Source organism: Vanessa atalanta, chromosome 1 (assembly GCF_905147765.1).
Source record: "Vanessa atalanta chromosome 1, ilVanAtal1.2, whole genome shotgun sequence".
Taxonomy (NCBI): domain Eukaryota; kingdom Metazoa; phylum Arthropoda; class Insecta; order Lepidoptera; family Nymphalidae; genus Vanessa; species Vanessa atalanta.
In genome coordinates, this window is record NC_061871.1 from 872,654 (window position 1) to 886,968 (window position 14,315).

Sequence of the window (14,315 nt, forward strand, 5' to 3'; positions counted from 1 at the left end):
CGGATATGCTGACAATTTTACTCTGATTTTCCCGAAGTACTTTTCACACTAACACATATAGGTACACATATTTAGTAATCGTTACTTCCAACTCAACTCAATAGCATCTCAAAATAAATTCATTTGATTTTTATTAACATTTCTGAATAACACAATCACATCTGACGATACAGACGTGGTACGTTAAAGCGCAGATAACGAACCCAATACGGAGATCATGATGAAATATAAGCCCACATTTCCTTTCTTTAGTTACGACGTAAATTATCAATTCCTTTGATGTGACATCCATCTTCAAAGCAAACAAGCTGGAGCTCTTCAGGCTTACAAATCAATATCTTGTTAAAAATATACGATGGTAAATGTTAACATTATTTTGTTTTCTTAGAATTAATAGAAATGATTTGAAAAACATGTATTTATTTTATTATTATTATATTATTAAGTTCAAGTGTCTACTAATATATGAACTAACTGTTATTACAGTCCTCCAGGCATACTGGCAAGTATTATAGATACTAATCAAAGACAATTTTATTTAGGCATAGACAATTTTAATATTTTGTACTGATTGTCATAATCCTAATATCACTGACAAAAGATTAATATATTTATTTTTTAACAGACTATATTATTAAGTTTTTTTTCCTAGTAGTAGAGAAATTTGTTTTAAAAATGTTACTAATATTCCTATTTTCAACTCGATACTGGATGAATAGTAATCAATAATCTGCAACTTGTTATTCACTGGTCTAACGAGTTAATCAAATTCCGGACCCAATTAATAGTTGTGAAGGTTTTCTGGAATTATTATTATTATTAGCAGATCGTGGGCATTTTTAGTACTCCCATGCCTTAAAAATAAGGCAAGGTTGAAATTTGGCGCGTATCTTTTTTTATTTATTTGCATTGCTTCGGTTTCAGTTTAAGGAAACAGACAATGCATTTGAATTTGTATACACTCTAATGCTGATATGTTCTACATATTTGGCTAGTTATCATTGAGCCGCCGCGGGCGAGATCGGTCAGGCCATTATTAATACTAATGATTGCTCATTGGCCCAAATTTGATACGACGATAGCTTGTCTATGCGTGTGTGTCAAACGCATGATAGTGTGTGTAACGCTTTTTTTTTATTAATTGAATGTATGTCTAATGCATTATATAAAAATCTTAGCTTTCTGAGATCCTTCTCCATCTAAACTGTTAATTTGTCAAATTTGATACTTCGTGCGTAATTTTCGTAAATAGGGATAAAAGTCTTTGCTTTACGAATGAATATATGGATTTTTAAAACAGCTGATCACTTACTTATACTTTTTTTGGTTATTTCATCGGGGTAATCTAAAGCAACATGCAGTCTATCTTCATATAAATGAAGGCTGTTTTTAATATCACCATTGTTTGCGATCTAATTAAGCGTGGAGGTTAAATGATCTGTCCCAACAAATCTCGTTAAACTCATATATTTATTTACAATTAAATGAAATATTACAAATATATAGCACATTTTTTAAAAATATTACGGTAATTAATAAGATGAAAAATATCTAAAGTTAAATAACATTTTTTCGATATTTAATAAATTTCTTACGATACGTGAAAGTAATAAAGAAAATGTAATTATTATTTAGGTGGACGGTATGTTTCATGCATTAATTCAAGCTAAGTCGTCGTTAACTTTTTCAATAACCGAAATCCCCGGACGCGAGCCCTGGTTGCTCAGGGCCCGGGACAGAGGGAGGGGCTAAAGTGAGAGCGGATGGCTGCTGTACATATTTTTTACTTTTGTTTAAACAAGAAAATCTAACAGCTAGTAACAAAAGGTTGACAATTAAAATATTAAAAAAGTAACTTAAATTTTGCTTTATAAAAATTATAAAAAAATAAAACAAACAAAAAATTTATTTTATTTAAAAAAATCCGATGACTGCGGATGACAATGTTTTGTCTATATATATAAATATCCTATATTTCGTTCCGAGAAAAACTCGATTTCTAAACGAATTGTTATTAGAATTATCCATACGTTTATGTTTAAGTAAAGAAGTAACATATTAGTTTGATTAATACTAACATTAAAAAGGTTATATATAACAGGAGTATCCGCTGTCACTCAGACCGTAACAAATCGAGCTAATAAATAGGAGTTCGTTACCGAACATCGATTTCGTAACTCGAGAAGTCGTGATGGAAAATTTTGCTCTGAAAACCTGCTTACGTCTCACGCAAAACTTCTAACCAACTTAATATCCATGTACTGAGCCTTCAAAAACTTTATATACCAGTTTGATAACATTGATGCATAATACGTTTTAAGCAAATTCCTAATATCGTGATTGATAAGTGTTAGGAATACCACCGTAAAATATATACAACATTATCAGCCGTAGTTATGTTTTCTTCTTTTCCTTTCAGACAGATGTCCGATTAATAATGCACCATGTGCTTGATTTGAATATCAGTAATCGAATCGCGACGACTATGATCAGCCATTTCTTGTGACATATTTATATTTATTTCGATTAGCTTATTAATGAACAAATTACAATTTTAAGATAGATAAGTACTCTAGGAATAATAAGTGAATTACACTGGCTCGGTACTCACAGGATCCGCTTTTCAGCATCGAAGTCTCGATAATTATCAGAATGTCGGATATCGAGACATTCTAGAATCAAAGTCCCGAGCTGTTTCAGTTCGAGAAATTTCTAAATAAACATTTCGAGTAACTTGTATTTACAAAATAACTTTTTACCTAATAAACATTAAACATAAAAATCAAGTTCAACGTTTAAAATTCTCAAGAATCAATTGTTTTACACATTTTATTACTACTATAAATGCGAAAGCTTTTTTTCAGAATGGGTTGGGAATTAAATTCGACACAAATATGGATAATAGTCTGGGATAGCAAATAGGTTAATTTCAATGTCGGAATATGTGCGTAGCACTTGCAACAATACGAGACCAATACAATCATGTTGACTGTACGAAACAGTTGACACACACACACACGCACACATAAGAGAAAAAATATATACGAATAAAGTTTCCACATATAAACTAAAAATCCATCTGGGCAAATATTTGAACAATATACATTGATCGATGGAATAAAAGATAAAATTTTAAAATAAAGGTATAATCAATTGGTAATAAAAATATAATAGACAGACGGTATTAATTTGTGTACCCCACAAAATATTTTACTAAATACATTAAAAATATTTCATAACTAAATACCGAGTCGTAAAAAAGCTGAACGTAGTTCGTGTGATGAATATTTTTACCGATAGACGTGAACATAAAAAATGAAATATAAATCATAACAAAACATTATGTATTCATTCAAACAGAGCTCAGAGGTAACGTTTATGACGCGCTTAATAATTCTCCTTTTACGATCAATTCTAAGAAGCTTTTAAGAAAAAGTGTTTTTCGATTTTTTTTATAAGTCGTTGCCAAGCGATATGATTTTATATTGAACCAGTCGCTTAAATAATGAAATAATCTTTTAAAATTGTACTTATAACCGAAGCTAATGTGATCATTTAAAGTTAAACAAGACATTTATTATTCGTTACGCGGTTCCCCCACGTGGAAGTGGGGCGTATGTGGGACTCGCCAGTGCCCAAGATATCCGGTACACCGGAATACCCACTAAAAAACCTTTCGCATGTTACCGTGACGTAAACATATACGACACTGACTATTGAATATGTTGTCAAGATAAAACAGGAAACTGTTTATAACTATATGCAAGTTTGAAAGATCAGCGTTCATCCGATAATTTTTGAAAGCACACAATAAATAAATAGGTTATTAAAAAGTAAACGCAGCACACATTTCTATTGTACTCATGTATATTGTTTTCATTATGAAACACTATCGTATTTCACAAGTTTAATATAAATAGAATATTCCAGTAAATATAAATGCATTCGCTCCAATGACGTTTGACCCAATTACATCTCGAGGTAGAATATTACGTATAATATTCTTGAAGTTTTCAAGAACTGGAATACTCGCTCAGTGCAATCATGTATAAAATCAAATTGATATGTAATTAGTTTTTTTTTTACTAGGAGAGAGGAGTGCGGTTTTTTAGAGTAAAAAGGCATTTTCAATAAATTGTACAAATGTAGTTTAGGTATCCCGGTCAAATTCATGTTAAATACATTTAACGAGGAATGCTCCATATATTACAGTAAGCTACGATTTCTATCAATATGCAACGGACGCGTAGAAAATTCATCGCCTACTAAATGTGAGTACTTCTGAAATATTCAGTTGAGACTATGTAGGTATATATTTCATTCGAGATAAATATTAACCACTGAATTTCTTTCCGATTCGCTTCCTGCATTCCGAACTGAGGTCAGCTTTATATTTAATCCAATCTCATAACATGACGGTTTAAAAGTAGCCATGAAGGCGTTCTTAAAAAAATTGGGGGTTTCTGTCAGAAAATTCTTAGAAGCAACCGACTTAACACGTATAGCCTTTCATCTCGCACCTGAGATCTCTCCGATCGTGGTGAATTGATATCTTATACAACGAGTAAAAGTGATGACAGAGAGTCAACTTGAGTGAAACGCCGATGTTATTCCACTTGTGCCAATACTATCTCATAGGCAAACTTCAGCCCGATGAATACAAGAAACAGGTAATATTATTTTTAATAAAAAACATATAAATTTTTTCTTTAGTTAGATGTCGAGCTCATAAGATATTAGCAAAAAGGCGTCATTCAAGATGACAGACAATACTCGCTTTTCCCCGAGGAGCACACTTGGTGTTACACTAAGGGGCTGTCTTTATCCCTTGAGTAATTATTTATTTTACAGCGTTGCGATCCAATCGAAGGAAAGAAAACAAGCCGAAATATAAATACTTCACACAAGCCTGCTGCACACATAACGATTTCGAGCACTAGTATTCGACATTTCTATTGAGTAAAAAGTAACTTATGTTTTTATATATAAAATTTTAGAATCTACTGTAATGAGAATTTTGTACATCTTTTTAAATAAATTTACATTACAATGACAGCTGTTCCAATTCTGAGCGACCAGGATACGCTTTGTCAATTGATAGCTGATAAATATTATATTTTTCAAAGTATTTACTCGGATGCAATATTTAGAAAATGTATAAAATCATGATGATCATCCTTATATGCCAAATACGTTAGCTTATGAATTTATTTACATCATCAAAAAATAAGTATGAAAAAAGTATGATGACAGGACGGTCACATGTTCGGAAAATCATGCTTTTTTTTTAAATAATTAATAAATTTCTGCAAACTGTCGGTACTATACATACTTATGTTTCGAGAATAACCACTACTCTTAGAACTAATGCATCAGGTCTTTAAAAACTCATTAGGAGAAAAAAAAAGTGAAGATTCATTATAAATGGGTCAAAGGTAATGTATGTAACTTATTTCAATTATATTATAATATCTTAGGTTATATTACCTTACGACTTATTAACATTATTAAATGAGGAAATTAAAAACAAACTCTGGTGAAAAGCCAAGATGATATAATAGTTAAAATACGAGAATCTACACCTTTGATTGCACGTTCTAATCCAGGTACACCACTGAATTGTTTTGAACATAATTTGTGTTTATATTCATTTCGCACAATGCGAAGTTGACTTGCATGTATCGGATTAAAATCTGCCAAGTTTCCACAAGTGTATCCAACAACTTTCTGCGCAAAAAGGAGGAGTTTCTACTTTACTTTACTTTTTACGTTACCACTTGACAATAATAAAAAAGACATAACAACACAACAGCGTAAACAGCAAAATATATCATGAATTCGGTTCGATTTTTCATCAAGAAACTCGACATTTTATTTCAATTTGTCTAACTGTAGTTTTCAATATCACAAAACACAAGGAACTTATGTATTTGTAAGTATACAAATTATATACTTACAAGTACATAATCAATTTCAGTTGAAATTAAGAATTAATTATTAAGAGCAAGATATAATACACTTATATAAGGACAAATATTTTGTTTCAATATTTAAATAGGTGCATCTAAAGAATATTAAACGCAATAAATTTATCTCGATGAATAAAAAAAAGGGAAAAGCTTATTATATCAAATAATTATTTTAATGAATTACGTCATTGTTTTAAGATAACATTAGCTTAGCAATGTAACAATTTCTAATAAATCAAAACGTATTATTATCTGGCTTATAATTATCTGATGTAATTTTAAACTGACGACGTCTTTTGAGGTTGATATGTATACATACTGTGTATGTACAAAATAAGTAAACCAGGGATGCTGTGGAGCTTCGTACGTGATAATTTTTTTTACTATAATTTTGTTTTTGCATATTCAAGATGACATTATGACACAAAAAACTCAATAAATATTACCGAACTATTGACAATAATAGATGTTTAATAATTTTATTTCCATCACTTTACCATTTGCTTGACCAATTTGTTTATTTGGAGTAATGAAACGTAAAATTAAAAAATAATTAAGGTTGACACTAAACGATGTCAAGTCAAAAATATTGTAATTATGTCAACGTCAACATTAGACAGCGTTAGCGGTCTAAATCAAAAATCAAAACATTGTCATTCATAACATTGTTTTTCTTGTAATTGTATCAACGTATTATGTAGACATTTTCATAAATATAAACATAGGATAAGATAAAAAATCAAGGTCAATCGTTTAGTTCAAATTCTTATATTCTTGGCTGTGAATAAAATTCACAACGCATGCACGTGTGTACATATCGGAAGATTTTCATAATTGATATTTAGTCAGGATGTCTTTAAAAACTCTCTTACTAAGGTACGTTTAACATTTTAATTCTAAACTAATTTTACCTAATCATTGTGCAGTAATTTTTTTATTACTGTTAATTTTGACGGATTCAAAAATAACTATAATAATCATCGCATTGGAGTACTTTTTGTATTTCAATATTATAATCATATATTTTTATTAAAACTCTTCATATTTGGTTTAATTTTATATTATTTGAATTTTATTTTCAGAAATTTAATTAGACACAGTAAGATCACTAACTTTGCACCCATTCTTATTCAGAGACAATCGTATAATAAAAATGAACGACATTATTGGACCTCAAGCAGAAATACAGCTGTTGCATTACTAGCTTCTGTTGTAATAGGCTCTGCGGTAAAAGGTAATTTTATACTGGAGTGACAGAAACAGCTCTATATAAAAGTTTTCATTTATCCATATATTAACTCAAGATATGTAATTAAAAACTGAGCAATGATATATCTTCATGTACTAGAAGAAGCCTTAGCTCAGACATGGCTGTCTATTATAGAAATATTTTAGAGTTTCAGTTTATTTTTCGAGCAAAATTATTATAGTGTTTCTGCAAGTGCCAATTGTATTAATAATACTTAACCCTTTGTATGATCATGTGAAATAGTAATCAAAAATAAAACTTCTAGATCAAGAAAATGTAAATAAAAAGGGAAATGTCGAAGCAGGAGAGAAACGATCAGATTTGCCGACATTTACAGCTGAAGAAGTCAGCAAACATGATAGCAAGTAAGATTATTTAGTATTTATACTTTGAAATAGGTATGGGATAAATTATTTTATATCACTATACAGATTAAATATTAAGGTCAATTTTTGTATTCTAATGTAGCCATAACTTAAAACAAGTAATTTTGTGATTGAAAATCAATCTGGCAATGGCAACACACATTTACAATATACATTTTCTTTTATTACAACCTATACTACAATATACATTATTAGATACAGCATTACTCATCGTCAAACCATTGGATTTTGTGTCCAGATATGATCATATAAGATTACTTGCTGATCATACAATATAAATCATTATTCTACTATTAACCAAGCTTTTGTTGTTTTAGAAAAAGTTTTTGGGTAATATACAAGCATGGCGTGTATGATGTGACATCTTTTCTGCCATCACACCCTGGTGGAGAGCAAATCTTTAACGCTGGAGGCCTTAGCATAGAGCCATTCTGGAATGTATATGGCATGCATAAGACAAAGGAAATATTTGAACTACTAGAATCTTATAGAATAGGTAAATTGGTAATTAATCATTAGCAAAGAGCATTATTTACGTCATGACCCTTTTATTATTGATGCTATCATTTATAAATATAAGGAAGAGATAAGGATTAAGAATTATGCCCTGCATGACTCCTATTTATATATTTTTTTAAGATAGTTACACAATGTATGACTACGGTGAATCCTAATTACAGTATCACACTAGTAATAGTTACGAAGTTAGTAGCTCTTTTAAATATATAAACAAAATATATTTCTTGCTTACAATAATAAATTATCTCAAACATGCAATCTTATTTTTATTTCCAGGCAACCTTCATGATGACGATGTGGTAGATCACAGTGATGACGAGTTTTGGGCGAAGGAACCCTATCGAGACAAAAGGCTCATTGTCAAAACTGCAAAGCCATTCAATGCGGAAATACCTCCTAAACTACAAGTGGAACATTTCAATACACCAAAGTGAGCTGGATAAGAATTTATTCCTAATTCAAGCTGGAACATAGACAGTTTTATTTTGAAACAAATGTTACCTTCTATTTACAGTGAATTATTCTACGTCCGTCAACACATGCCCGTTCCAGACATCAACGAAAATGAACACAAATTAACCGTGACTATAGTCGGAAAAACCACCAAAGTAAAGGAGTTCACATTAAAAGATTTGAGAAAATTCAAGCCAGTTGCGGTCAACGCGGCGCTCATGTGTGCGGGGAACAGGCGCAGCGAGATGAACAAGGTATTTGGTAGTATTCGATTCGAAACCAAAATTGTGAAATGTTTTATGGAACAAACTATCTTGGTGAATAAGTGGGAGTCCTTTGATACGTTGGCTGCCCTAGGTCTTTGAAAGATTGCTGATCCTCTATTTTTTTAATCTTTAGACCATCACAATCTGCATACGGTTTTTTGTCTGATATGCTATATTCGTAATGGGCAAGAACTAACCTAGTGAGACCTCTCCTTGTGAGCAGTTGCGTCGATGAGTTATCGAAATGGTCTCAGCAGTAAACTAATCCGATTCTTGTTCTCTATATTTTCTTTTAAATGTTTTATTCACCGTGCAAGATTCCAGAGACATATACGTAAAAATTAATTATAAACAATATGTAATCATGAGGCAATATTTTTGGAATATTTATGTTAAACAAAACAGTCGTAAGGGTACGAAAGTAAAAATAACCTCATGATACTAATTAAATTAGAATTCTAATAATGCGAAGTAGAACGTAAATTTTGCACTACAAAACATTTTAATATCTCAATAATTATAATTTACGATAAATAACAAAAATAATGTAAGCAACAAAATTGCAAGTGCCAATATCGACCTTCGCCAACGACCTTCTAGGAAATGTAAAAGTATGTCGTTCGTAGGCCGGCGGCCGCAGCCGTAATCAAAGCCGCGCCGCGACCCGGGCCGTGCCGGACTTCAAAGATTATTTTCGTTTAAAAATCTTACTCACGGTATTAATGATGGCTACACAAGTAACTTAACCAAAGATTTTGTTTTCACACTATCTTCTATGTTATTTTTGTATCTATATCTGTCCGTGTCTCGTTGTGTCTTATTTAGTATTTTATTTTTGTTAAGAGCCGAGATGGCCCAGTGGTTAGAACGCGTGCATCTTAACCGATGATTTCGGGTTCAAACCCAGGCAGGCACCACTGAATTTTCGTGTGCTTAATTTGTGTTTATAATTCATCTCGTGCTCGGCGGTGAAGGAAAACATCGTGAGGAAACCTGCATGTGTCTAATTTCAACGAAATTCTGCCACATGTGTATTCCGCCAACCCGCATTGGAGCAGCGGGGTGGAATATGCTCCAAACCTTCTCCTCAAAGGGAGAGGAGGCCTTTATCCCAGCAGTGGGACATTTACGGGCTGCTAATGCTATGCTAATGCTAAAAATTTTACTGGGCCCGCTTGGTTTTTTTTTATTACCGGGCATCATCACAATCTAAATTTTAGGAAATTGATAAAATCAATGTGTCATTATTGAGTTTTTTCTCGGTGCTATTGGTCTTCATGGGATTCTAGATTCATCAGCTGATCTGAATGGTATTCAACCAGTTTGTCCATAATCGAGACATCTCTATTATGGACAAACTGGCGACTTTTCGATTGCAATCCTGAATTTCCAATGAGACAACTACTGAATTTTAAAAATGTATGTATACGCATACTCATTTCGTTCACAACAATACATCGAATTAAACAATGTGCTGAAATTATTAATATATCTAAATCTAAATAACAAATGTTTAGAAGTTTGTTTCTCCGTTATGAAAACATGTCGCCATCGGGAAACAAACTCACAGTAATTATCTTTATTAGTAAAATAAAAATAAATAATTCCCCAAATATTCTCCCCAAGACAGGTCTTTGACCAACAGTGGGACGTTTACGGGCTTACTCTTTACTAAGTTTTAGGTTTTAAATGTTTTATTTATTTATTTATATGGAAAAGTTACACCATCAACTTATCACTAAGCACTTTTAATTAATATCTGACTTGGGTAACATACAAAGTCACACGTCTTTAAAGGTGTAAACAACATTGAGAAATTGAAATAAAAATCCGTTATATTAGTATCAATTACCAATTCTTTCGAGTGCAGACACGGGTCATTGAAGGTCACGCGCCTCAATGCTTTAGTATTCTACGAGCATTAGGTATCGCGACGGGCATTTGATTGATATTTTTTATTTCTTACTCATTTTATTTGTTAGGTTTGGAATAGATTGTAATATGTTATTAATTAATCTGTTCAATGGATGCTAATAATTTGAAACCCTTGTTTAACATGAACTAGTCTTTGGCCGCCGCTTCGCTCGCGTTTTAAAGGGTAGTCGTTAGGGGCCATAGGTGTAATACAGGCAAAAAAATTGCCTATGACCTTCTCCGTTTTTTTATTTTTTTCCCTGGAAAAACGCTCTTACGTTTCCCTCACATGATGTGAGGAGGTATGTGGGACAATGTAAACGCCTTTGAAAAATTCACTGTTAAATTATGTCTCATGCTGTATTTCTCTTAATTTTTTTACATCATAAAATTAAGACACTCAAAATATCCGATAAATGTCATAACAACGCTATGAATTTACTCTTTTACCATATCTAACGTGATTAAGCAGGTGAAGCCGGTGAAGGGTCTTAGCTGGACAACTGGCGCCATCAGCAACGCAGAGTGGGGTGGCGTCCTGCTGCGCGACGTGCTGCTGCACTGCGGATTGGACACGGACAACATCGACGACAAACACGTCATAGTGAGTGCTTCACACTGCAACATCGCTCCGCGTTTTTATAACACCTTATAGAAAATATAGTACCAAGTTAGCAGGGCTTCGATCAAGATAAATTTGTCTCTTAGTAATTAACAGATAGTCGTCAAACAACTTGTAAGTCTACCAAGGACATAATACTTAATACAATTTATGAAAGGAATATCATTCTCAACAACTGCATTAATAATCTGAAGACCCTAAATTCAAAATGTCTTATGTCGTTGTAATTATTTGTAAGTGTGTTCTTTAAAGTATTTAAATAAAATGTGAGTTTAACTCGCTAATTTAGTCACCGCTTTAGAATTAAGTTCATCTGTCTAGTGCAGCAGTACTCGCTATTGCTAAAATTAGCTGCTCACAAAATGATAGATTTTTTTTGAAGCCACAATTAATTTTATAAGGGCTAGTTGTTTCGCGAGTTGCGTATCGCTAAAATTTATAACAAACGTAGAACTTTCTGGATTCAGAAATGCGACCTCATTTTTGCTGGTTGATCTTTTTAGTTCCGAATCTAATTTCAACTTGCTAAAGCGATTGTGGTAGATTTTATTTGCATGATATCTAGTGTAATACAATAGAAGTAAATATTTGTAGCCAATCAACACCATTATTAGTAATTGCAGCGTCGGTGTATTATACTAATGATGTCATTGTCAATATATTCTTAGTGTACGTACATACTTGTACAAGAATGCCTTTGTTATCCAAATACGAATGACAAATAAATAACTAATAGAATCGACCACGGTAGTCTACCACATAATTTGTTGAATTATAAGCTCTTTTCTCCTGTTTGTTAAAACAATGCCAAACAGTACAAATGGTACATGTTTCACACGAGTTCCACTCACACAGACACGAGTACTGATCGCCTGATCATCGAAATGCCACCCCACACGAACCGCCTCCATAAGGAACACGCTCCTCAACGCAACTTTAAGCATATATGTCCCCAAGTCGACGATAGACTCTTCTTTGCCATTTAAACATGTTCTACACTCATCTGTGAACAACATGGAGGTCCATTGCGCTTCATTCCAATTAAGATTTTTACGTAAATCTTAAAGGAGCTGCAGACAGCTTCAGACCATTTGCTGGTCTAAAACGGGGTGATTGCCGCTTCCTTAAGCCTAGTTCTTATTGTTCGTGAACATATGATTTTTCCATGCACTGCAGTTGTGATTACTGACGATAGGAAACGATTTCGTGGGAAAGTTAAAATAAGGAATCGGTCGTCACGAGAGGTGGTTGCGGGAGTTTCGGCAATAATTTTAATTTTTACTACAGTTCTATTTTTAAATATGTATTTTTTATGATCAATGGACTGTCTCGACGTTTTCGATTTGTTTAATCTAAAAAGTTTGCATTAATTAATTCTAAAGTGGACTTTAAACTGAAACTGAAAAATAAGTGTGCGCGGTCGCACAGCTGACGGGAGCGGACACGGACGCGACGGGCACGCAGTTCTCCACGTCTCTGCCGCTGCGCGACGCGCTCGACACCGTGCTGCTCGCCACGCACATGAACGGCGCGCCGCTGCCGCCCGACCACGGCCGCCCGCTGCGCGCCGTCGCGCCCGGCGCGCCCGCCGTGCGCAGCGTCAAGTGGCTGCGTGAGTAGCGCACCGGCTTCACTGAGATCCTCGTTCAGACGATCGACGAATATTCTCTCGGACATCGTCGATGATAATTCCAAACTTCGAAACAGAATCGATCACGATATCGACCGAGGAGAGCTCGTCCCACTGGCACCAGAGAGACTATCGATCGTTCAACCCGTCGACGACGTGGGAGACGGCGGACTTCCCGACGGCTCCGCCCGTGTACAGCCTGCCCGTCACGTCCGCGATCTGCGACCCGGAGGACGGCGAAACGGTCACCGTCAAAGACGGCCACATAGAAGTCAGAGGTGAAGATTCAAAATATTTTTGTACCATAAGTGATAGTCTAGTATGCACGATGTCAATCGGGTCCACTTTTGCTCTTTCACGCGCCCGTTCCCCGACTCGCCGGCGCCGCGGGGCAGGCTACGCGTACTCGGGCGGCGGCGCGCGCGTGCTGCGCGTGGACGTGAGCGCGGACGGCGGCGCGAGCTGGCGCGCGGCGCGCCTGCGGCAGCACGCGGCGCCGCCCGCGCGCCACTACGCCTGGACGCTGTGGAGCGCGCGCCTGCCGCTCGCGGGCGCGCCCGCGCAGGTGCCGCTCTCGCCCTCTTGTTCGGACGAATCCGTTGATATAAAATCGTCGTCAATCCGACATCCCGTGGTAATAACTTACTCGTTTAATTCAGGTTGAAATATGGGTGAAGGCGACGGATAGCAACTTCAATACTCAACCGGAGAAGTTCGACGACATCTGGAACATTCGTGGGATTCTCAGCAACGCGTACCATAAGATCAAAGTCAATCTAAAATATTGATATTATTGGTTATCTAATAACATTATTATACTTTAATGTTAACGGCGATTATTTATGTTTTTTTATATAACTTATAATTAAAAGTGAATATTTTAGCAATGACAATATATTTCATAATATTTTCAAGATTTTTGTTTAATTAAATTGATTATTCATGACGTTTACTTGGTATTAGGGTCCTAGGACCAAAGTAATACCAAGACTACTATCGCCAAACAGCAATACTTGGTACCTACTGTTGTGTTCCGGTTTGAAAGGTGAGTGAGACAGTGTAACTACAGGCGCAAGGGACATAACATTTCAGCTTCCAAAGTTGGTAGCGCAATAGCGATGAAAGGAATGTCTAACATTTCTTACAGCTACGCTTAAGTTCTACGGATGGTTGTGACCTCTTACCGTCTATGATGGTCAATTTGCCCGTCCGTCTATGTATATTATAAAAAAACAGGTCAAATAACTTAAATTTTGAATGGAAAATTAAAATACAATTATTGTATTAGTTATATAGTTTTTGCCCTT

At 34.5% G+C, this 14,315-nt stretch overlaps 1 protein-coding gene across 2 annotated transcripts; it reads left to right on the top strand.

Annotated features, from left to right (window-relative positions):
- Window positions 1-6,585: 6,585 nt before the first annotated feature.
- On the top strand, window positions 6,586-13,868 carry LOC125067104 (sulfite oxidase, mitochondrial). Of its 2 annotated transcripts, XM_047675488.1 has the most exons (11): window positions 6,586-6,845; window positions 7,052-7,203; window positions 7,484-7,583; window positions 7,922-8,100; window positions 8,400-8,553; window positions 8,638-8,830; window positions 11,229-11,360; window positions 12,807-12,990; window positions 13,086-13,286; window positions 13,404-13,573; window positions 13,668-13,868. In XM_047675488.1, exons 1-11 carry the CDS (start codon window positions 6,820-6,822, stop codon window positions 13,794-13,796), a joined length of 1,620 nt encoding a protein of 539 aa, XP_047531444.1. In that variant the 5' UTR covers window positions 6,586-6,819; the 3' UTR covers window positions 13,797-13,868. The 2 variants fall into 2 exon arrangements, with proteins under 2 accessions (XP_047531444.1, XP_047531452.1); XM_047675496.1 differs by lacking the exon at window positions 13,404-13,573 and having other exon boundaries at window positions 6,587-6,845; window positions 13,668-13,757.
- The last annotated feature ends 447 nt before the right edge of the window (window positions 13,869-14,315 follow it).